The following is a 26,117-nucleotide window of genomic DNA, read 5'->3' as shown; positions in this document are numbered from 1 at the left end:
CCTTTGGGACTTCTGGATTACTTTTCATGCTTAGAATCTTCCTGGACGTGAGAGCCTGTGATTTTCTATGCCTTTTCTTTCTTTTTATTTTTTTTTTCTTTCAATGAGACTGTCCTATTCACTGTTCTTTTAGGAATCTCCGGCTCCCCACAAACACTATTTTGTGAAGACACGCTTCGGAGCACTGTGTATGCCAGTATCCCTTTCTCCCCAGAGCACTCTCTACTGATACATTTGATAGGTACAAACGATGTGTCCGTGATGACTGGCCTGGTTCATGTAATCCCCACCTAAGAAAAGTAGAAAGTGCAGCTTCATCTTTTAGGTTAATAAGTGCTGAAAGATGGAGGTTCTTCCATCTCATTTTGATGGAGATGCCTAGAAAACCTCGCTGGCACTCTGTGTCCAACGCAGGATAGAGAACGTAGCAATAGAAAGGGTGAGGCAAAAGGAGTGGCCGGTGAAGAGGCGCTGCATGTTATCAAGATGTGAGGCCTAGTCCTGTATCGTATTCACATGTTCTTCCTTTTATACAGAAATAGGAATCTATCAGACAGTGATAAATGCCACTTCTCACAGAAAGTCTGACAGGCTTCTACTGCCTCTGAGAGAACAATAACCTGCTGGCTCCATAACATAAAGAAAAACAATGCTGAGTGAGGTGCGGTGGCTCATGCCTATAATCCCAGTACTTTGGGTGGCTGAGGCAGGAGGAATGCTTTTGAGCCCAGGAGTTTGAGACCAGCCTGGCCAACAGGGCGAAACTGTATCTCTACTAAAAATACAAAAAAAAAAAAATTAGCCGGGCATGTTGGCATGGCCTATAATGCCAGCTACTCGGGAGGCTGAGGCACGAGAATCTCTTGAACCTGGGAGGTAGAAGTTGCAGTTAGCTGAGATTGTGCCACTGCACTCCAGCCTGGGCAACAGAGGGAGATTTTGTCTCAAAAACAACAAAAACAAAACACTCTTAGAACCTGAATGACAGGCTTCCCTCTGCCCACTCCTCTGATTAAATTCTAAATTAATATTTAAGGAGAAATAACTTAAGCTAAGTCTATGAGAGAAATGAAAAATAATTAAAAGGATCATTAAAGTCTTAGCCACATGTTCTGTCTTCTCAATATTAGAAGTGAAGAAAATCACAGCTATAAAAGACTAATCAACAGGCACATAAAGGATGGTGAAATTGCTATAAATACTATAAGGAGGAGTGAAATTAAAATCTTTAAATCACAGAATTATATAGTAAAAAACAGAATCCATCATTCACTTAGCATCTAGCATACACTACTGTGCTGGGTGCCAGAGTGATGTCCCAAGTAAGGTATTTGGCATTGTTTGACCCTCTGTAGGATTTTAATGACAGTGGTGTAATATCAATCTCAAAAACAGAAATGGTAGTAATAGAAGTAATGTATCCTCATCATGTAGCCTTGGAAATATAATGTTACCACTGCTTACACCCACTCCCTAATTATATCCCTCTCATGCCCTCTCAGAGGTAACTACTATCATGAAATTGGTCTTTAACATTATCATGTTTTCCTTTAGGCTCTTATATTATAAAAATACATAAAATATAATACAATGAATGTATAGAATATAATCATATTGTAGCATAAATATATATCATGTATACATATATATATAAAAATATATCCCTGAACAAAATATTGTATGTAGCATATTAACTTCATATGAAAGGTTTACATAATATTCTTTTGTGACTTGCTTTTGTTGTTCAACAATATATTTGAGCTTCATCCAAGCAAATCTGAGTAGTGTTCATTTGTCTTCTATGTGCACAGTGTGTTTTGGATATAACTATGCCACAATTCATTTATCCATTTTCCAAGTCATAGATCCTTAGGTTACTTCAAATGTTTAGCTATTACAGATGATGCTGCAATGAGTGGTCTAGAACTTGTCTTCATCTGTGTAAGAGCTTCTCCAACTCTAAGGTTTTACCTGGCAGAGGCCTTTCTAGATGTTAGTGGTCATTTTACAGTTTCATAATTTTATGTTTATCTTTCACCTTTTTACTTTACCACCTTTAATTCCTTTAATTATTTCTACAGAGAAAATAAAATTTCACTCCAAAGGAGCAACTACTTTTCTCTCCCTTCTTCTCCCCAGTGATATAACAGACAACTCCCAATCTGAACTTGAAAGGCCCCTTGAGCTTAAGAACTGCTTTCTGGGTGAGAGTGATAGCCCTGCATTTAAATATGAAGTCAAGATCATCTGAGATCACATGAGAGTCAAATTAAGAGTTTTCACAAGAGTACAGTGAAGTAGGGCTAAGAGCTCATTCTTCTAACCTTCATCCTTCACAATCCTGAAGATACCTTCCTATAACACAGATCCTCCTTAAAACCCTTAAAAGGGCTTCAAAGTCAAACTTCCTCCCACTTCCTGACCTTCCTCTGCCTTTCCATCCTTATGTTCTCTTAATGAAGTACACACATCCCACACTCTAGCCATACACTGAGAATTCCCTTTCTCTCACTCCATCTCTACCAGCCAACAAAGTCTTGCTCATCTTTCAACATCTTGGGCAAATGGCTCCTTTAAAGGCTTCCAGACTTTCTTTATTGGAATTAACCCTTCTCTTCTTTGCATCACCATGGATAGAACTTTGAAAAAAAAAACAAAACAAAAACAAAAACCCAGCATATAAAGCAGTTATCATTGTCTAGTTTTTACAGTACTGCTCTAACCTTCCTTATAATTCTATAACGTACTTGAGGCCAAAGGCTTTGTCTCTTAAATCTTCATTGTCCCTAAAATGACCATCACAATATATTAGACAAGTTCAATTTTAGGGAGAAATATGCTGAACAGTTCTTAACATTAGTACTTTTCATATGAGTTATCATGTTTACATTTCCCAAGGATATTCCTAACATGAAAACCATGTCTTGTATCATCCAGGCATTTAGAAATGGAGAAAGAAATAATTAAAAAGGGACCCCATATAAAAACGAATTCTATATTTTAGAGTCCAAACAGTTAAACAGAAAGGATAAGATTTGGGCTAACATGTCGCAAAGAACAACTTAGGGATAAAACAACGGGAAAACAAAGATAACATGTGAAGACACACCAAATCTCAAAATGCATTAATTATTTTAAAAACCAACAAATAAAGAAATCAAACAAAACTCAAGAAATGGTAACCAATTACCTGCATGAGCAGAGAGAGGTGAGTGTGGTCGAGGCAATGCTGGTGACTGCCCATTGCCTATTAAGCTTTTCCGGTTGCTTGTTCGGCAACTATCAAAATGAAAGAAAAAACAACGTTTAAAAAGAATACAGCATCGATAATGTTTAAGCATGTTCCAGATAGACATGGACCAGGTTGAACAACCTATCTGCTCGTGTTATTGTTAAAATTATTACAATTATGCCTTCACTAATATTTGAGGGGTGGCTGCCTCTTGAATATCAGAAAATATAATGTATTCATAAAGCACAACACCATCAATATTCCTCACCACCAGTGGAGCAATAATCAAATACCTTCTTCCAGCGCTTGACTGCAAATATGCAACATGCCATACACACAAGTGATAAATTAAGGATTCAAATCAGCAAACCACAGGTAGCGTCTTTGTTGACACAAAATTTCTAATACAAAATTACATGCAATGAAGCGCAATGACGTTAATCATATAATGATGTACTAATTAAAAATCTAATTATTTAGACAAAATTTCTTATTTGTGCCTTTTGTCAACAGAATAGCTGATGCCTAAGATAAATGTATCTCACCACTCATTCATTTTTCATCTTGTATATGGCATTCACAAATTCTTTATTAAGGTAAATGTTCTGGAATCATAAAATCAGATCCCAGTGTATAAAAACAACAGTGATGGTCCTCTTTCACAAGCATGCTAGCTACTGATTTGATCGTGAATACCCAGAGCTTAGAAATAAATTACTACACATGAGCACAGGGCAACAATTTGCTCCTGTTTCTGCTAGTAGGAAGTTATAAAATGGCTAATTTGATTTCAAAGTAACTTTCACAAGCCTTAAAGAATAAGACAAATACAAAACTGGTGGATGGTGAAGTGGATATTATCTTATTTTCATTTGCTTTTCTTCAAAATAGATGGGCACTTCATTCTCTATTAGCAATACAGTAGTCAGAGGAGGGTGATAAAACTCAGCAAGTTACCTCATTTAATTCACCTATAACAAGGTTCAGGGCTCTGTGCCTCTACCCTCCTACACTATGCTGCCCTCAACCACCATTAAGAGTTTATTGCAATACCTTCTTAATGCAGGACAGACCTCTGTTATACCAGATTCCTGAAACAGGAATTTTCACTGGACTTCTAATTTAGGTACAGTGAGATAACATTTCTAAATATTCAAATAATACATTTCAAAACCAAACCCAATTTCTTTCACCAATACGAACTTCGGAGTTATCTTCTCTTAGATGTTTGCTGCTTATTATAATTTGTCAACAGTCCCATATTTATAATTTCTTAAGGTCGGGCTGCATCACTTTGTTTTCCTTAGTGCAGCAATCAGCATTCCCTAGTATTATCTGTGAGTTTAATTAAGATCATGTTTACTCAGCCTTAAAGCAGTTGTTAATAAGAATAGACTTTTGATATTTAATTATGAAGGTGGGTTGGATATTATCAACTCATCTATCAAGAAATGTATGTATTCAACCTATTAAATTCACAATCATTAAATCAGACAGTCTGATTGTTTTTAAAAGATACTGTATATTTAGTGTTAATTCAAATTAATGTCTCCTTTCATTCCAATACAGAAATATTAAATATATTAACTTGCTGTTGCTAATAGAAGAAATTATAAATGACAGATTTATGTCCTGGAAATGTCAGCAAACTTCTTTCAGCAAATTAACTGAAATTCAGGTTGTTATAAAAATGGCTATATTTTTTCATGTTTAGCACTTGATCTACATCATGTATAAAAATCTTTTCAACATATTTATTGTTTATATGTATAAATAAAATTAATAAGAAATGTGTATCAGTGCAAATAGTAATCTAATGAATATCTTAACTAGGTATAAAATATACTGATATACTTAAAACTAAATTTAGAAAATGTTATTTCTTAAAGAAAAACTTAAAAATTTTCTAAGAAATGTATATTACCATACACACTAATGTACATATACTACCACAACAGGCAAAATAGTGAACAATTTAGATTAAAAAAAAAATGAAAATACAAACAACAAACCCTCAAAATTGTATTAGTTATTTAAAGTCTATCAAAAAGGGGTAGAAAAGTGATTTCAAAAATGTGATTCAAAAAAAATCTCAAAAAGAAATGTCTAAATAAAACCCGCAAATAAAATATACTTGTTTGGTCAATATACTAACAGATTTACATTACAGTCATCCTGGGTGCGTCTACTTCTCTATACAGATTTCTAATCTTTATAAATAGATGATTCATTATGAATGCAATGTAGAGTGAAAGAAAACAGGCTACTTCATCTATGAATACATGAGCAAGTTAAAAGAAGAGAAGTTAAAAACAAACTACCTCAGAATTTGAACAGTTTACCATATTTAAGGTATAGGTATATGTTACACAAAACAAATTATCGAAGGTATATCTTATTGACAAATGCCATGAATAACCAAAGCATAACTCATCACTGAAAGAGTCTCCTCTAACCTTTTTTCCTTTCAAAATGAAGCTAGAGATGATATTAAAATTACAACAGACTTGGAACTTTCCGGAATCTCTCTCGACAATGAAATAGAAAGCTTTTAAACATCAAATGTTCCCAAAGTAGCAAAGCCAGTGTTTATATAGTATAGGCTAAGATATATTTCCATATGTACAGGAGATAAATCTCTATACTTATGAAATGGGGTCTTAGCCTTATGAATGAATTTGTTGCTAAAATTTTCAAGGGTAGAGGGACACTTTACATTGCATTTCATTCCCAAATACCTAGGCCGTTATATATATATATCTAAATACTTTTAAAATCCTAGGACCCTACTGAGATATTCTGTAGAAAACCTTTCCAGGGTACAGGAGGGAAAAGTCATCCAATCTCAATACTACCTGCTTCTGGTATATCTGACAGTCACCCAATCTTATTACTCTAAGTATCTGGTTCCCAATAAATGAATTAAAATTTGCACTTAACCCTAACAGTAAGAAAACTCCAATTGAGTTGGAACTGTATCTGCCACCTAGGTTGCCACAGCACCTGGCAATGCCCACACTAATAATAACATTGGTGCAAAACGCTGAGCTGACCCCTGTTCTCCAGGTATCACATACTTTTCTGCCCATGAAAGCAGAGGTTTATGGCACCTGCATGTCAGGCAGCCTCTCCAGGTGTTCACGGCCACGCCTACTCATTTAATCCATTAAGTGATAAAATAGTGGAAACATCTCCACTCAGACAAATTAAAGCCTCCTTCCTTTTCACCAGCACAACTAAGTCAATTCTGCCTTGCTATTTTTTTTCAAGCAAAGTCACCCAAGGCAAAAACAGGTGATGTGTGACCAGATTAAACATGAATACTACTTCTCCTGTAGCAGGAATCTATTCTTTATTATTCACCCTTATCCAAGCATTTGAGCTTGTAAAGAGTTATCTCCAGTTTTCATCCTTAGGGACACAGGGACACGCCAGCAAAAATGAAACTAAACAAAAGTTATGAACTCAAGTTGCAACTATTCCATCCCTAAATGCATTCTTTTGACTTCATTCTTCAACAGCTAGAAGCCATCCACCATGCGCATACTGCAATCTGAAAGCTCAATATGAGACTAACCATTTCCCACAAAGTACCTCCTCTCTCAGTTCTCCAGTTGAAGCAGCACATGGAAAAACTTACTTTCCTGTGGATAAGATGCACAGTTTGTTCTCTGAATTTAGAAGGTGACAAATATTGTTGTATTAACATAATGGCACAGAGTCACTACTTGCAAATTCAGAATTTAGGCTGAGAAAACAGTCATATAACAACTTGAGACAATGGCATAAACAATGGATTAGGACAGGAGCTGATGATCACAAGTAAGCATTTATTTTTACTTTCTTTTTATCTGGAACCTCCTTGGGAAGCTCCTCCTAGGGGCAACTATGAGGCACAGAAAGTTAACTTAGAGCACAAGAAACGCACCTTGCTGACTATAGAATCTGAGAAGAATGGGAAGGGGGAAAGATGTTCTGATGATAGGACCTTGAGGGAGAAGGACTGGCTGCCCCTGAGGGGTAGGAGGTGAGCAGGCATGGACAGAATACTGTGTGTAAGAATGTCACAGCTGAATGGGTGCTTGGGTGGAGATGCTTTGGAGTGACATGAGGTCACCACCAGGAAGTGTTTTATTTGTCTGCATGGTTTTTGCTCAGGCAGGCGAAATGAGGATTGAACAAGGCACCACACCTGCTCCCTGAGTTCACTGTTACCATCGCCAAAACAGTTTCACAAGGAGCTTCTCAATTTCCTAATTGCTGCCAAAAGCACCTCCCATTTGCTAGGAAGATAAAGAGACAGGCCATGCATTTCATCATCTAAGTCAGGCCTGGCTCAGTGTGAGGGACAAAGAGGACTATGGGCTACTAAGATGGAGGCGGGTGGGGAAGGAGGTGTATGTATTTTTGGTTCCAAGTACCCCATTCCATTTCTGCAGAAGTTGTCCTTATGCTCCGTGCTCCATAAGAAAGGCTTGGTGGGACCTGTAAAAGTTTCACATCTGGGTCTGCCACTTGTTTCCTGGCAGAAGAACCTGTTAGCCATCCCCCACCAGGTCTCTAAAAACTGCGAGGCCCACCAGGTTGTGGCCTTTTCCAATTACTCTGAGTAGCTGAAATCTAACTTAATTTTAAATTACATTCACTTTGAGACATAAATTCTGATCATTTCTGACCATGGCAAGAACAATGAAGAGAGGAAACCCCAACTGGCCGTGATTTTTACATTCACAGCTGACTCGAAAGGTCAATATTCAGTAAAACATAAGACTAACCACCATTGAGGGGCAGTAATAATATAGTGAATTGAGTAAGAGGGGCCCCGGTAATTCTGGAAAGCTAGAATTATTACTTCGTCCTGATGAAAATGTGATAAATTTGCACAGGAGACCAATCATAGACCAGAGCTTTACTGTCCATGAACATCTGCTAACTGTCTCCTCACACCTTAAGAGAAGATGATCATATGAATATTTCTTAAACAAAGAAGAAGTCTGAAATGGAAGAAATAGGGCATGACCAGAAGGCAGAAATTGTCTAGCTAATGTGGTACTGCAGAATAAATGTTATAAACTAAGCAGGTTTCTATCTCCATCTCTTCACAATGAAGAGGTTGAAACAGATGAGAGAAATAGTCATAAACTTATTTTTTTTTGGTCTCAAAAATTTAAAAAAATAGAAAAATAATCCAACAATTCCTACCACACTGGAACAAGCAACTGTATCATTTGTCCTATTTGTATGATACTACATACACATACTATATGTATAACCACACTACATGTGTGTGGTTCCACTTTTCACTAGTAGTATCACATAACAGGAAAAACAGAGACTTGAAATTGTACAAAAGAAATTAAGAGTTACCTTTTAGTGGCTTGTTGGGCTTTGTATAGTAGACGATCCCTGGGAATTATTTGATTCTGTAAAGGTATACACATTGTTTTTCTATTGACTAGGTGATTTTAAAACTCTGTAGATGCTTAAGTTAAGTAGAAAACTGGGAGTAATGCAAATGATTCTCATCCATAATAATGTGAATGAATTTTATCTGGTGAAGATACAATTAATGTCCACCCCAAGGAAAGATGAACTCAAATATTTACTATCAATGTCCTATAAGATACTAATTTTGCATCTATGAGCAAATTTGTTTCATAATTCCTGACTATATATGTATATATATTCATATGTGTTTGATTTTAAAAAATCTCTTTGAACCTGTTTTAATATGTTACTGTTGACCTCACTGATATGTTAAACAAAATATTTGATACATGTTCATTTCATATTTGTATGACGGTCATGTTTTTGACTTTTGGATGAATTATACTTTTGGATGAATATCTATACAGAATTAGATATTCTGTAACTTACTTTTTTTTCACTCAACATTATGTTTTTGAGGTTTAACCATGGCAACATAAATATGGGTCTAATTCATTCCTTTTTTAGATTATTCCTTTGAAGCAAATTTTAGGATTCCTAAATGCACTAAAATTATATATCATGGACATTTCTGTTTCCTCTTTGCAACATTAAAGATCTAGAACTCTGTGCATTTGATTGAAAAAGCTTTGAAAAATGTCTTTGACAAGAGGCTATATTTGAAAGAAAAATTATATCATGTTATATCATGCAACATAAAGCAAACATTTCTTAAAATCTTCTTTGGACACTTCTTCCCCAAATCCTGCTTATTGCTGCTTCACCTGGATATCTCTACTTTTGCCTACATTCTGTTGTCTTCTCCCAGAAATAACTGTCTTTCTCATGTAAATCAGTCGACCCTTTCTTTCTAGGCATCCTCAAGTCTACATCTCCACCACTTTTTCTGAATAGCACAAGGCCACACCTAGTAGCTGGCTGGATAAGCACTATTACTCCTTAGAAGGCAGCAGAGAACAAAGCTGTTCTCTGCCTTTGTCACACACCCTTTGCTACTAATGTGAAGTTAAGAAACTCGCTGGGATCATCTTCCTTATGGCCCATGAAATCACGGCTCCTCCCAAGCTTTCATTAATTCCTTCAATAAATTACTTTCTGAGCGCCTAAGATGCTAGGCACTATTCTAAACAAACAAAAGTCTCTGTTCTCAAGGAAGCTTACATTTTGGAGGGAAAAGCAGAAAATGAACATAACGAATTTGTAAAATCTGTGGTACATGAGATAGCGATGGAGGAAAAATAATGCACAAAGTAGACAGTGCAGGGGTGGGAGTTCACAATTTCAAACAGGTGGTCAGGAAAGGCCTCACTGGGGAGGTAAGAGAGGATAAGATCAGAAAGCAAGGAAGTGAGCATTCAGCAAAAGCAGAGGCCCTGAGGCCGGAGTGTTCTAGAAGCAGCAGGTAGGTGAGCACGGCAGGTGTGCAGAGAGCCAGGGAAGAGTGCCAGCAGAGGATGGTAGAGCCATGGCAGGAGGCAGGTCTGCAGCAGCCGGCAGCCCACGGTGCAGAGTCAGGTTTTTAGCCTGAGTGACAAGGGAAGCTGTTGGAAGGTTCTGAACATAACCTGACTTTTGTTTTTAGAGAATCATTCTGGCTGCTAGATTAAAAGGAGGAAGCAGGAGGACCAGTTAGGATGTCGAATTGATGTGCATATTGAATGCACTCTTATCGCCTGTGATTCTGCTTTCAAATATAGTATTGTACTTTAAAAATTAGTTTGTACAAACACAGCCCCAAAATTCAATGTGTTACATCAGTCTGTGCTCTTCTGCACAGCCTCAAAAAACTTGGAGAAATAGCAAGTGATGATGCTGAGGCGACTCAAGCCTGAGTGCCTCAGGCCTTTCCATATTTGTATCAATGTAATGATTCAGGTCATAGTGATCAGGGGGATGTAATTATTGACATTACTGGCTTGATACTTGAACTTAACTTTTCTATTAGCAGAAAACCTCTTCTAAAGGTATTAACTAAATGGGAATGAATGGTTGCCTACACTGCTTTCACCTATGAACCAAAAATTAGGCTAATTTCAATAGCTAGAGAAAGGGATAAGCTTTCAAAAATTCTGAAGAAAGTCAATAGGAAAATAGATATTACCTTATATAGTACTTCCTGGAAATATATCTAATCCATTACGATAAATCCACAGTGAGTTCTGGCCCAATTCTCTGTCTTCATAGAAGAAAAGAGAAACAGCTGAACATGTAGATATTAGAAAAGGCACTATCCAATATAACAAGTATTTCTGGAATGTCTATTCCCATGTTCAAAGTACTGTGTGAGATAAGAAAACGAAGCTGTTTCAAAGTGTTTAAAGTATAAAAGGAGAGACAAGACTGATTCACAGATAACTAGACTCTAAGGCAGAATCTGGAAAAGAGATAACAAAAATTTGCTGAAGTGTGAGATAAATTCCCATTCAGCTTTTAAACACATTTTCATAAACAATATACACTAGAATTTTACAGAACATACTATGCATTGCAGATTATCTATCCATTTCATATAACTTCCCTAAATAATCTCGTAATTTCAGTGATCTGCCTGACGAAAATACAGTCACCTGTTGCTTAGCAGAGATACATTTAGAGAAATGCCTCATTAGGTTATTTTGTCCTTGTGCAAACATCACAGAGTGCACTTACACAAACCTAGATGGTAGAGCCTACTGCACACTGAGGCTATACGGGATAGTCTATGGACCCCAGGCTACAAACCTGTGTAGCATGTTACTGTACTGAACACTGGAGGCAACTGCAACACAATGGTATTTGTGTATTGAGAAAAGAAAAATAGCTCAGAGCAGTCAGAGCTACGTGAAATATGCAAAATCTATCAGGCCCAGAGAGGCAGGAGTAGGGACTTCAGTCACGTCCTCACCTTGCCTGGGGGAAAACCGTTTAAAGGCATTTTGTTTCTGACTAGTTGCTTCACTCATTATCTTCATGTTCCTGGAATTTACGACAGAAATGACAATGGATACACAATTAATAGCTTGTGTTATTTTAACATAAATTCTTGGTTAAACAATTTAGGAACTACCTCTTCTTTCCCTTTAAAAATCTACCTGTAACTGGTGCTAATTGGAGTGCACATGCAGAGCAACTTGAATCTCTGCTCAGGGTTGCAATCCTCAAACTTAGCCCCAGTGAAACTCTCTACGTATCTTAATTTTGCCTTGAACTTCTCCTTTCAGGTTGACAGGATCTAAACACAGATGTACAGTAAAAATACGGCATTGCAATCATGTGGGACCACCTGTGTATATGCGGTCCTTCATATATGTGGTCTGTTGTTGACTGAAATGTTACACTGTGCATGAATGTACATTTTTAACAACTCATTTCTCCTGAGTTATTCTCCATTTTGTGGCTCTATTTCAAAGTTGGACATATCAGCATAGTTATTTCTACGGGGCTAACATGGAGGGCTCTGACGTCACAGTATTAGCACGTGTCATTGGTGGCTGACATTCACCTCGTCGTACTGCAGTAAACCTGGCAAACACAGTATCACTTGGTGGTCATTTACTCAATAACATAACACATAACCTGGGATTGTACATGAAGCTTACAGCCTAGGAGTGGGCTATAAATTTTTTGAGAACAAGGATTATATTTTATGTAACACTGAATCCCTTTGGATACCCAGAAGAACATAGAAAAAAATTAGTTGAATAGATATACATTAAATACTTTTGAATGACTGGCTAAATGTGGTCCCTGCCTTCCAGAAGTTTATAATTTAACTTGGAGGACAAACATATAGTCCAATTTATAAGACTAAACTGATCTAAAATGTCATATTATAGTCCAATACTACTGGATTGATCAAGGCAATGTACATAGCTAAGAAAACACAAAGAGCTGATGAAGTCTGTGGTACTGGATGCATGGTATCAAACATCCTACTGGAACAATCGACTTACATATCATTCTGAATAAAACCACAATGGGATCATCAGTCTAATTAAAAGAGGGAGCAAGACACAATGATCAAAGTCAAGTAGAAGCTGGATATCATGGGATTTGTATGGCTCACGCCAGTAATCCCAACACTTTGGGTGGCCAAGGCAGGAGGGCTCATTGAGGCCGGGAGTCTGAAACCAGATTGGTTAACATAGGGAAACCCCATCTCTATAAAATATTTTTAAAAATAGCTAGGCATGGTAGTGTGTGCCTTAGTCCCAGCTACTCAGGTGGTTGAGGCTGGAGGATAACTTGAGCCTAGGAGTTTGAGATTGCAGTGAGCCATGATCACTCCACTGCATTCCAGCCTGGACAACAGAGCAAGACCCTCTCTAATTTAAAAAAAAAAAAAAAAAAAGGTAGGGAAGAAGGAAGGATTTATAGTAGCAGAATAAATCCAACTTTTTTAAATGTTAGAAGTAAAAAGTAATTAATGTGAGAAGGGCCTATATCTCATTGCCTATTAATTTTTTAGTGCAATTTATCTGCAACATGAGTCATAAAAGATACCTGGTCTGCATACCCACCCCAGGGATTCTAGGTCATCGGGGCAGGTCATCTATTTACAGGAAGGACCTCAAGGGCTGGGAGAGTCAATGATGGAGCCGGTTTTTGGATTTAAGATTAGTACAACAGCCCAAAGATCAAAGACACACAATAAAGAATGTTACCATTTGAGATGAAGATGGGAAGAGAGTACTGGAAAGGCCAGGTAATTATCTCTAAGAGCTAAAGGACATGTGCTGTAACTTGGGAAACTTCTCCAGGGGCTGATGTTACCTAAAATGTAGTATAAAGTCATTTAAAACTCACATGGTCTAATCTAGCCTGCCAAGGACAAAGAGCGGCTATGACCAGGCTGGCCCTACCTAGAGCTGGGTTATCAAAGTAGCAAAATTGGGGGAAAGTGGAGGTGGTGGAGCCAGTTTTATAACAGGGGGAAAGGTCAGATCAAATACCTATGAGACAGACATCCAAATGGTTGGCTGTCCATACTTCAGTTATTATAGGGACCAAAGAGAAGTCAACAGGCATACTGGGCAAAAAAGAAAAGATACACAAAACATAAAATAATGGTTTTCTAAACATCTACTTTACAAGTGTGTGCTGGGGGTAGGGAAGATGTGTGTGACATATACAAGTTGTTTTTTGTTTTTAACTTCCGTGTTTTGTACTCAATATAAGTATATTAATGTCACAATTTGATATATCTTTTTCCAAGTAGCAGAAAAACTAAGTTCAAAGTCCTACTGTTAAAATTACTTCACTCAATTAATTTAATGTCATTAGATTATTCTCAAGTGGCCAGGGATAAGGAAGTAACTCTTAAAAAGACCTTAGACAGTGGGGGCAGTCTCAAGCCCGAGTTAATACAATAACTTAAATCTAATGTTCCAGTCTTCCTTTTGGGAAATAACACAGTAAAATTCTACTATTAACTTTTTTCTCCTGTACCTCATGTCCCACTTGCACTGCTTTTATGAAATGGTCATTGGCTTTAGAAAGCTTGATTGGGAGATGTCCTTATATCGAAAACTTATTTGAATATATACATAGCAACTGAATTATTATAATATAGTTTTACCCATTTCAGCCTTCTCTATACAGAAATTAAATCTCAGTTTAACTTGCTACCACTAGAACTATTTAATTTGGTGAATATATTTTAGTCTATAATTTAGCTACATAGCTAATCACTAACCATAAAAATATCCTTCCTTCTGCTTCAGAGGACCCAAAGACTGCTTATTTTTGACCCACAAAAGGGAAGGGGGCTTACTTCCATGACCACCAAATCTCCTTTTATGACACTCAACAGAAATTTATTTCAAGCCCAGAATGAACAGCATGACTATTTAACACCTCCCAGCTCTACAGCATTTGGCTTTTAGATAGCAGTTTGGCATAATGTTCTGCCCACAAGTGAACTGTCCCTGATTTCATGTGCCTCCACAATCAGAACACAAACATACAAATATAAGAAACCGACACCAGAGCTCCACTTTGTTCTTTTTTGTGAGAAGTCATGTGGCAAAAAGCCAGTGTCTTTCTGTTCAGCATGTTTTGTTGCTAGCTGCTCCTAATTCAGTATCTTGCAAAATGACATTCTGTTAATGACATGAATGTCAAAGCTGTGATAATGGGCAGAAGTAGAAGAAAATGTTTCCTAAATGGAGAAGCAACAGGAAAACTGCCAAATGGATATTAAAATTAGTTGTGTGTTTATCCCATAGTTTCGTGCTTGGTCCTTACTATTTGTTTCTAACACGAAAAGGGAAGTAGTCTCTAAGGAAGGAAGAATAGCCCACCTTGGTGAAAAGCGCAGGGAAAAAAAAAAAGAGGTCAAAGGAATGTTTTCCCTTAATTAACTTGACAGATGTCTTTTCTTTTCCTCATTTGCATCCACTAATGTTTTCTTAGTCATTCTCTCATTTTGCAAAGATGAAATTGGCCACAAGGAACCAATTCTGTTGCTAAAGACAGGAGGGCTGGGGAATTACCAGAAGATGCTGGCCTTTAAGATGCTCAGTATTCAGTCTGGGTAATGAGTGTTCCTTGCTGTTGTTATTTGTGGGGTAAGTAACAGAATTTTAGGTCTGGAAGACAATGAAGTGACTTGCCAACGTAGCACCACCAATTAGTGGCAAACAGAGCCTAAGAAGGGATGATAAGTGGCTCCCACAACCAGGGTACATTGGAAGGTAGAAATCTGCATGAGACATATGGATATACTCGACTACTTCTTATGTGAACATACAGTAACTCTGTTCTACAAAGGAAGAGATAGTTCTGTTTTAAATTAAATGGACTCAGTTTCTTAGGAGAATGCAACCATCAAATACAAGGACTTGACATTAGTAGATCTAGTGTCAAATTCCAAACCCGATAAGCCTCAATTTACTGATCTGTAGAACAGGGATAATAATATCAATAACCATGGCTAGGCACAGTGGCTCATGCCTGTAATTCCAGCACTTTGGGAGGCCGAGGCAGGCGGATCACTTGAGGTCAGGAGTTCGAGACCAGCCTGACCAACATGGCGAAATCTTGTCTATATTAAAAATACAAAAATTAGCTGGGTATGGTGGCACATGCCTGTAATTCCAGCTACTCAGGAGGCTGAGGCAGAAGGATCACTTGAACCTGGGAGACGGAGGTTGCAGTGAGCTGAGATTGCACCACTGCACTCCAGTCTGGGTGACAGAGCAAGACTCTGTCACAAAAACCAAAAGAATATCAATGACCACAGAGGGCAACGATATTCTTTTGATTAACTGAGATAATGTATGTAAAGAAATTATCATAGTGCCTGTCACACACTTTTTTTTTTTTATAATTTTTTAATTTATAAAGTCACAAGTGCTTTATAAATCTTGGCCATTAAAATAATTCTAGAGTACTTGATGTTGTGGAAGAAAAAAGAACAAAATAAAATATTTGGTCTTTCTCCCTGGTATACATTCTCTCAGGCATATTTGTTTTTATAAAAGAGGTTAGTTCTACAGCAGCAAGGCTTGATGGTAAATGTAAACATTGTCCTAGTTATAGAAAGAATGTATCAGTAAGAAGTATAATTGGTGGCCTTTAGAAATATAGAAAAACAAAAACTTCAGAACCACAAGTTCAAAGGATTCACTCAAACACTGGCCAAGGGCTTCTAATTGTCAACATCAAGTTGGAGCAACATGCAAAGGACTGTACTCAACAGACTTCAGTGATTTGGAACACTGTCAAAACCACGCACATCAGCCCAATCTTCCTCTGCTACCATAGTCCCCAGACAACCTTCTGATTAGCTTCATGGAGAGGTCTGCCCAAAAGTGATTAAAAAGAACAAAAATAATAATAACTGCTAACATTGACAAAGCATTTAACACACTCCGAGCAATGGTTTAATTTTCATGACAATCCTATAGGTAGGACTTATTTTTATCCACATCTTCATAGATGTGAAAAAGTGAAGAACTGAGAAGTTCAGTAACTTGTCCAAGATCATAGAACTAGTAAGTGGGAGAACCGGGATCTAAACCCAGGCAGTCTGCCTTCAGAACCTGCACTTTTAACAATCTTGCTAGACAGTCTACAAAGCAGAGAATAAGACCTTTGAAGGGCCTAGGCCCAATAATGATTATATGTACACTTAAAAATTAATATCTCAGCATTCTGGTCATACATAGAAATCACATGAGCTTGGTAACTAGGAATCCACAACTAAAAGATGGAGCTGGTACTTGGGATACCAATCAAACCAGACTTTTGAGTCTATAGCATGAGGGTCAGGTACAAGAGATGGCTCAAGCTATGGAGCTTTACATCAGATTGTGAGGTTTTTCTGGAGGCAGTAAGTCTGACCCTGGTGGACAGACAGTCCAATATTACCAAGTGGAGCATGATTTTTATCCCAGGATACACTTGTGTACAGATTTTTCGGGCTCATGGTAGACAGGTGAGATGTGGACACAATGTGGACACTCCTTCCCACACAGTGTATTCTCAAAGATCCATAGGTAGATGATCCAACACACGAATTACCCGTGTCAAGCAGGCACTTCCTTCCTTATCCCTGCCCAAACCAACAGATACAGCCAGACACAACTCTCTGGAGAGAACTGTGTTTACACATGTAGCAGACTTTTTTTGTCCTACTGTTTTCTCGTGGATTTCAAAATCAAATCCATATTTCTGGATCATGCCTCCTTTTATATGACCTTTTTGGTTTTTTATTTCTAGATAACTCACTCTCAGTGTTCAGGAGAACCCAGAAATCAGATTTATGATATGAAGCATCCTTGTACAGCACTGGTTTTGGGGAAAAGAACTAATGTCCACATTATAACATGCATCAGAAAGCAAATCTGGCCAGCAAATCAGAATAAGATATACTGACTGCATATATATATATCTGATATATATATATATATGAGATATATATAGATATCTCAAAATAAAGCAAAGTCAACAGTAAAAAATCTTATATTTGCAAATCTTATAGCCTTGTAACCTCAAATTTTAGATTCTTCTGTTGTACTTAATTCTTTCAAGATGTCATTCCTTTCGTCGGGTACCTTCCACCATTACCGTTCTCCAAGAACTCCCTAGACTCTAAGAAAGCAGGTAGGAGACGGATCTGTGTGTAGAAAGGGGCCTCACTAAATTGTGTGGATTACATTAAAACTATGGCAGGAGATGGGATGAGACAGAGTGCTTCAGTTAATAAGGAAAAGTTTAACCATGGTTTCAGTCACTTTCAGATCTCCGGCCTGCTTCTTCTGGGTATGACCACTTGTTTCTCACAGGTCCAGCCTTCTGTTTAATGAGATGAACTCATTTGTCCCTAGTCGGAGATTTGGTCCTTATTAGTAAGTACTCCAAGCTCCAGGATAACACATCAATTCCTCCTCACCATATTCACCAGACACCCAACCTAAACTCATTCTGCATTCCCTGCAGTGACTCAGAGAGTTCCTGTTCATTGTGTCCCTGGATTCCTGTTTATGAAAGCTATGGAATCCCTGACCTTCACATGGAAGTATTTCTAAGCAGAAATTCAATAGTATAGACAGATGGGACCCCACTGTGTCAACTTTCCATATTGAAAGGGATCTCGAATAATTCACCCACATGAAATTAAACTGCATATCAAGACCAGAATTAGGATGTCTCAACTTACTGAAAAGAAATCAATGGTACTATGAAAGAAATAAACATGAACTCTTCTATTGCTTACTTCCACTTACGATTTCTCTAAATAGACCCTAAATCCTATTGAAAGGGTAAAATACGTCTGAAAACAACAATGCAGTTAAATCCATCTTGAAAATAAAACCTGTCAATAGCTACCAAGCAAGTCACTCCTTTGGCTTTGTGGTCATAACATATTTTCATTCAAGTATAATCATAAAATTGTGGAGCTCGCTTATATAAAAGAAACAGTGTTCTCTACATCCTTAAATTAAAGATCTCTCTCCAGAGGCCTGGGTCTTCAGATACTAGCTTCAGCGACTGCTTATTACAGTAGGCTGCAGTGTTTTCCGAACTCACAAAAGTATATGGTAAGGAGCGAAAACACTTTGTACTATTAGCTTGCCTCCCGGGCAGTACACCAAAAAATTGATGCTATGTATTTCAAATAAGAAGAAATCATTTTCGTCTTACTTTTTTTTAAAAAAAAAATCACATGAGCACCTATTTTTATATCTAAATGTCTCAATATTTTAAAATAATGTATAAGAAGGCAGATAAGTGGTAAGCATGAGGTTATGCTGTCTTTCTACAAATTGAAGACTAGCACTTGGAGATAAATAGTTTCACAGGACAAAGTTAACTCCCACTCCACTCCATCAACACCATCATCAATTTGGTTTACTTCTTCTAAGTCAACTTGTTTTTCTGATGTGTAAGTAGCCATGTTACTCCACCAAAAATCCTCCAACATTTTTTAGAGTATCTTGCCCCAGGCAGAGGACTGGTACCAGGGCCCAAGACAAGTGCTTATAAGGAGTTTGTAATCAGGAAATCTAGGGAGGGTGACTTTTCCTTGCATTATTAAATAGATCCATTGTTCAGTTAAGTGACTTTGTATAACTGGGAGGACAAAAATAAATAATAAAAATCAGTCTACCTAAGATTTGACAAAAGCTATGTTAAAAAAAAAAAAGAGAGAGAGAAACTACAGGCAAAAATAAAGATAAAGCAGCATATAAAGTCATCTAAACTAGAAATGCAACTGTTAGAGAAAGATTTCAATAGCCAGGTAGACAAAGTGTACCCCATCTTAGGTTAAGGCATTTTCTGAAATAAGTGCTGTAGAAAGAGAAGATATTTAACAAAGAAGCAAATTTTTTTTATCATTAAGAAATATGAAACAGGTTGATGGAAGAGGTCTCTGGGAAGATTAATGTGTCCATAATATATTGTTAAACAAAACATAATTCCATCTATGAAATAATTTTTTTGGATTATTGTATCACAGCAAACACCAGAAGAACCAACAATTAATGTTTGTGTTCTAGTTTCAAAGAAGAAGAAGAAAAAAAAAAACCCTGGGCAATGAGTGTAGCACCATAGTTAGAAAGAATTAATGATATATTAATTATAGATGATAACTCTATCTCCCAAATTCTCCTGGCTCTTGTTGTCAAAGCCTTGCTTCAGAGATGGGTCATTTTTCAACTGTTAAAACTTCCTCTTAGAGAAAGAACACTGATTAGTTTTCTACTCTCTCTTCTAAGAGATGATTTTACCTCAAAAAGATTAATCTCTAGCTCATCCAGGAGAAAGAGTTAATCAATTTGTACAGAAATGAAGAAAACTGCTTCCCTGATCTTTTTTAAATGTTTTATTAAAAATTGATAAGATCCAGGAATAGAAATAGGGTTGACAACGCTTCTCAGGATAGCTCATTTTTTGGTTCTCCTGTCCTCCAAATGCTTTTTATGTACTAAATGAGCTATGTATTTTTAATACTCTACCCCACAATACAGATCTAGTTCTGTCTGAGTCACGCTAGCCTAAAATCAAATGATGACAAAGTCTAGAACTGAGGGAAGATAGGGCATTTCAAAAGAGAACAAGGACTGAGCCTGACACAGAACTGGCTTGCCCTCCAAGAACTGGGAAGCTGGAACCCTCAACAATCACCTCTCTGCTTAGCCACTAACTTTCTCATTTCTTCTTTTTATTTTATAGAGATGGGGTGTTGCTATGTTGCCTGGCTGGTCTTGAACACCTGGGCTCAAGTGATTCTCCTACCTCCGCCTCCCAAAGTGCTGGGATTACAAGCCTGAGTCACTGCACCCAACCTTTCCTTTTTACTGGAGACCACTCAACAACCACCCTAGAATTAACTGCCTCTTTTATGTGGCAGGGTTTTGTTTCTAATCCAGCCAATTAAGAACCAATCTCTCCTATACATACATCCTTTTTTGGCCTTTTTCTGGGATGACAATGAACAAAAGACAGTGTAGGACAAATGATTAGTCTCTTTCTCCTAAAAATCCTGAATAAAATGTAGTTAAGCTATACTACAACCACAAGATGGGATTACTCCAAAAATGCTTACAAAGACATAGGAGAAAATATATAGCATCCAAAGGCTGATATTAAACATCAGTCTCTGTATCTGTGAGCCATGCATTCACAGACTCAACCGAATTCAGACAGAAAACACTTGGTGAAAAAAACTGCATCAGTACTGAACACATTTTTTCTTGTCATTATTCCCTACACAATACAGTATAAGATCTATTTACAAAGCATTTACATTGCATTAGGTGTTATAGGAACCCTCAGATGATTTAAAGTATATAGGAGGATATGGGTAGGTTATATACAAATACTATGCCATCTTATGTCAGATTTTGAACATCCTCAAATTTTGAACATCCTCAGATTTTGGTTTCCAAGAGAGGTTCTGGAAAAAACTCCTCGGGACACTGAGGGACTACTGCATAGAGAATGCAAAGAAAATGAATATGAAGAAAATGTACATGAATCATAATAGTGATTACTTCTCAGTGGCAGGAATATGGGAGGATGAATGTATATATGCTTGTGCTCTGGTTTTCAAAAATTTTTAATCATGAATATTTTAACCTCTTAACCTGGAAAATGTGAGTTTTATAAAGAAAAGTTGATGTCCTTTTAAATATTGCTAGCCACAATTTCTAAGCAGAAAGGCAGAAGCTAGAGAGGGTGGGCAATGGGTCCCGCCACAGGATACTTTATTGAGATACTAATTTGTGGTATTCTTTCTGCAGGAAGAGAATGAAAGTATTTTTTCCTTCCTCTGTACCAAGTCTTTGTATTCAGAGTCTGGCCTCCTGGGCCTTGAAGGGTATTTCATGCGTTTTGGTCCCAGGAAAGGGAGTGGATGTTGGGAGGCATGCTAAAAGCAGGCCCCAACCCAGGCTCTTTCCTGAGACACTCCCACAGGGAGGGCAATGGGTAAGCTTCTCAAGCCTAGAGGGGTCTGCTTTCCTGAGACTGGGGTGGGGAATGAGGGAGGCAGTGGTGTCTGGCCTTCCCATAGCATTTACATTGTATTAGGTGTTACAAGTACCCTAGATATGATTTAAACACAGTAGTGTCTGATTGTGTAGCTAACCATGTGAGTAACAAAGACCTGTTACTCCTTTCCACTGAAGGACTACAAGGGTGGAAGATGACAGGCCCCATGGTGGGTATTGTGTGGCTTGGGGATAGAGGTGAGCAACACACCGTGAAGAAAGGAAGCCAAGCTTACTTTGTAAGTGCCAGTTACAGATGTTCCTGTCCACCACGGGCATCAAGGAGGACCACATCCCAGCTTAAAACAGGCCACATCACTCCATGTGGGCTTGGACAATAAGTAACTCTGATGAGTAGGAAGAATCTGATGATTCCTGGTTTCTGTGTCACTTGGCCACATCAGAAAGGCTACAGCAAGCATTTACAGTAGAAAACTTGACATAGTAGATCCAGCTTTCTTGAGAAGTACCAGCCAGTCCTAACTTACTCAACGGCAACCCACAATACCAGCAAACTGTCTTTTTCAGGAAATTATCAACATTCTGTATGCCTTTTTTTTTTTTTTTTTTTTTAGCCAAAGTCTGTCCCTCCTCAGAACCTGACTTAAAATGTGAAAACAAAAACAAAGCACAGAATGCTGACCGTACAGTTTGCTAATGAAAGGAATTGTTTGTACCCCTTAAATTACAATCCAATGGCTGTTCCTTAAGTAGTCACAGCAATGCTAATCAAAGCCAAGCCAGGCCAGGCCCATTCTAATAGTTATTGATGATGTGGGAGAGACCCAGCCAGACTTTGGCAGGTTTGGTGAATTTCAGAAATAGCAAAGCCAAAAGAAAAAGGACTCCTTTACTTAAAATGCAAAAAGCACAAACAGAACTTGAGTTGCAGAGATTTGAAAAAAACACAACTTGAGTTGCAGAGGTTTGAAAGTGAATGCAGGTTATCTCTATGTCTCTATGGTTCACTCTAAACCAGCAGTCCTATAGGGGAACTTTCTTTTTGGTTTATAAATTAACCCTCTGAGTTACAGGGGTGCACTCATCAATGAAGATACTATCATTTTAGAAAATCCTATAGAGCACACAATTTTTATAGTGCTAGACATAACCAGCTACTCTAAAATAATAAAGAACTCCACAGACGTCATCTTTTCCCAGCTTTTATTGTTAAATATATTCACTCCTTTTGGAGCTTTAATTACTGAATTTATATTTGGGCAGTGATTATCATATTGCATTGGAATATAAAGTGTCTCACATCCAATTTGCGGAAAACTTACAAAGTCAAAGCTGCAATGCCAAATCTAACTAGAATCACACAGTCACTTGTTAAAGCATAAAGCTCGCAGTCCTGGGGTTAGTGAGATTGACTGAATTATCTGTTGCTGCAGTGTCTGACATTTCAGGAAGGTCACCTGACTTTCACTATTGAACTTCTGGCTAGAGAACTGATGGAGCAAACACATAAGTTAGGAATCTAGCACCAGAGAGAATGAAGGGATGTTGTGGGTTTGAAATCATTGTTACGTAACCCCTACCCCTATCTCTACCCAGCCTAAACAGGCCCACAAGTATCACTTGACATGGATCCCGTCCATTTCCTTTCTGAGCCCTTTCCATATAGGTTGCAGAAATGCCATGCTTCTGTGGTGACAAAGAGCATTTCAATTATGTCAGGAGTTCAGGGTCCAGGTGGCTTTCAGCATCTTACATAAAGGCAACTTAGCAGAAAACATCTGAATAAGCTCTAAGGAACAATTACAAACTCTCTAGGTGTGGCTTGTGATGACACCACAACAAAAGATATAAGCCTTTTAGGCAAGTTGTTTAAATGGATAGACTGTACAAAGCTAGATAAGACATTTTGTACTTAAGTCACCAGCCAACTGGTTTATGCTCTAATCTCTTATTTGAAATGTGGTCTGCTGTAAAGAGTAAGCTGCTGTGAAGTGCTTCTTTCATTTAAGATCAAATAGATAAACAGGGTTACACATCTAAAGTGAAATAAAATAAGAGTTAAAAAGTTTATTCTCATACTTCATTGTTTACATCCATCTGCAGATGGATGGCATATGTAGATGCGGATTCACAACGCCATATTATTTGACAATAAACTGATACTTTTCTTTGAAATCTAAACTTATTTTGCTTATCACTGAATGTGGTTACAAAAGCCAGGGTCAAGGTGGCAATGGTAATGAGAAACAAACAAAACCCACAGGCAGACTGTCTTTCCACAGGAGAGTCAAAGTTAATCAACTTATCATATTAGGGAATCTAGATCACTATAATGTAACAAAATTCACAGGGCACCACACATCACTGCTTTAGCATTGTGACTGTTTCACTAATGCAAACTAACACTCAGTTACTTTTGAATCGGCTGCTTTATTTATGACTTTGACCAGGAGTTTCTGTTCCTTGGCCAAAAAACACAGAATATTTTTTAGAATATAAATCCTGACTATGCCTATGTTGCAATATACTATGCCAAACTAGCTCAGCTTGACTGCTTTTTTTTTTTTTCTTTTGTGTAGTTTCTTCAAAAAGGAGAAGTATCTGCAACAATCTGAAAAAAAAAAAAAAAAAAAACACACATACACACACATACCCACAAAGAAATGAAAACCCAAAAAAGTAATCCTTACAACTCGATCAGTTAGCTGAGAGAAAAATTTCACTGTTACTTTAATGTTACTAGCTGCCACTTTTTAAAAAGTGTTATCAAGTCAGCAAGAGTGTTTTTCTTTTTCTTTTTTTTAAAGGGTTAGATGTTCACAGTAAGAACTAATTAACTGCCAAGAATGAGATGGTTTTCCAAAGGAATACCATTCTCCTCATCAAGTACTAGTTTCTATTTATTTTAAGTATGACCATTCATTCTTAATCTGAAAGTATTTGTGAGCATGGTTAGAACAGGGCAAAAAGTATTTATATATTATTCTACAACATAAAGTAATTATCTTAATGTTGGATTGAAATTCATCTTGTATGCGTATAAATACGGTGTATCACTTTTCATACTTAGTACAACACTGGACATGAAATAAATGGCAATAGGTCTGAGCTACTAGATGTCATTTGTAGTTACTATAAGTGTGTCTGTGTATTTCTGCTTAAAATATATGATACACATCATTTTCTTTTTCAAGAGTTTTGAATTCTGTTGTTCTCAATAATCCTCTCATCATTTACCTAAAAGTCTATGGTAAATAACCATTGTACATACCGACACATGTGACCATATGAAATAGGTAAACCCACTGTTCCAGACGGACCAGACTATGTTGCTGAAAATCATCAAGTCAGGTAAGAAGTAACCCTTATTTTGGTCTTGATGTAAAATAATTCTGCACTCCCCCAAAATAAAAATGGTGTTTAAAACTGGTCTTACTTATTCTAACATGATACCTTATAGCTCTCCTACTAGGCACTACAGACAAGCATATATCTTGTTCTTTCTGTGACCCTAATGCAATACCTTGCACAGAGGCACGCTTAATTAAACTTTGCTGAATAAATGAATATTTTGAAAGAATAAGCTAATAAAAATGAGAAAAGATCAATTTTGCTGAAACCGTGGGTGGGGAAGTTTAGTCATAATAAACCCTAACCTTTCTTAAATCTCCCCCTTCTTAAATTAGTGGAAGTTTCCATTTTACAGTTTCTCCTAAAGATCCTAGAATTTTCATTAGAAAGCAGAGACTGTGGGTCAGGCTGCGCTGAGAGCTATACAAAGTCAGAGTTTTTCACTGGCCTCCAGAGGCTCAATCTAAAATGCATTACAGGTACAGCAGGATAATTCACAGAAAGATTCAGGCAACTGCAAACATTCTGAAAGAATCTATGGGTTAAATGAGTTAAAGCAGCCGTGGAGCAAGAGTTTTTGGAAGGGGGGCAGATTGCTTCTGACAAATAAGCACCCCTTCAACGCAAGTGACAGAAGTAGGTCATGATGAGTAACTGAATTTTCCACTGACTCATTTCCACATATATCAGAGGCAGTAAAGGACGCCAGTGATCTAGTTCTCCACCTGTAAGAGCTGTACAAATTAGTTCTCTAACAAAAGAAGGTAGAATAAAAACTGACCCAGCAGGGAGAACTGCCATCCTGACCTATAAATAGGTCACTAGGCAGTAAGGTCAACAGGCCTGACAGGAATATTCACTTCAGAGAAGTCCCCCGTCTTTAGAAACTCTAACAATTTAGACTGTAGGGATATGGGAACAAGATGATTCCTGCTCATTCTCCAGCTAACAGATCAGCACAATCAGGTTTAATGGTGTTATATACCAATTAACATGTATTTTACAAATCTTCACTAAGTCTGCATGCAGTTTTTCAGTGTTTAACTTTGAATGCAAATAACCTCTACATTAAGTGTGATAGGGAAAAATTTTGCAAATCATTTCTAAATACAAATTCATTTATTTTAGTGCAAATGGAGCATACC

The 26,117-nt window shown here is 37.4% G+C and overlaps 1 protein-coding gene across 28 annotated transcripts in view; it reads right to left on the bottom strand.

The window, feature by feature from the left end:
- MAST4 (microtubule associated serine/threonine kinase family member 4) overlaps positions 1-26,117 on the bottom strand; it is a 576,679-nt gene that overhangs the window by 113,800 nt on the left and 436,762 nt on the right. For all 28 annotated transcript variants that reach the window (XM_045394763.3, XM_045394770.3, XM_045394765.3 and 25 more), the window contains one exon: positions 3,191-3,279. In XM_045394763.3, the coding sequence (XP_045250698.2) occupies positions 3,191-3,279 (89 nt within the window). The remainder of the gene's footprint in view (positions 1-3,190; positions 3,280-26,117) is intronic.

Source organism: Macaca fascicularis, chromosome 6, assembly GCF_037993035.2.
Source record: "Macaca fascicularis isolate 582-1 chromosome 6, T2T-MFA8v1.1".
Taxonomy (NCBI): Eukaryota; Metazoa; Chordata; class Mammalia; order Primates; family Cercopithecidae; genus Macaca; species Macaca fascicularis.
This window is presented reverse-complemented; position numbering and strand designations above follow the sequence as displayed.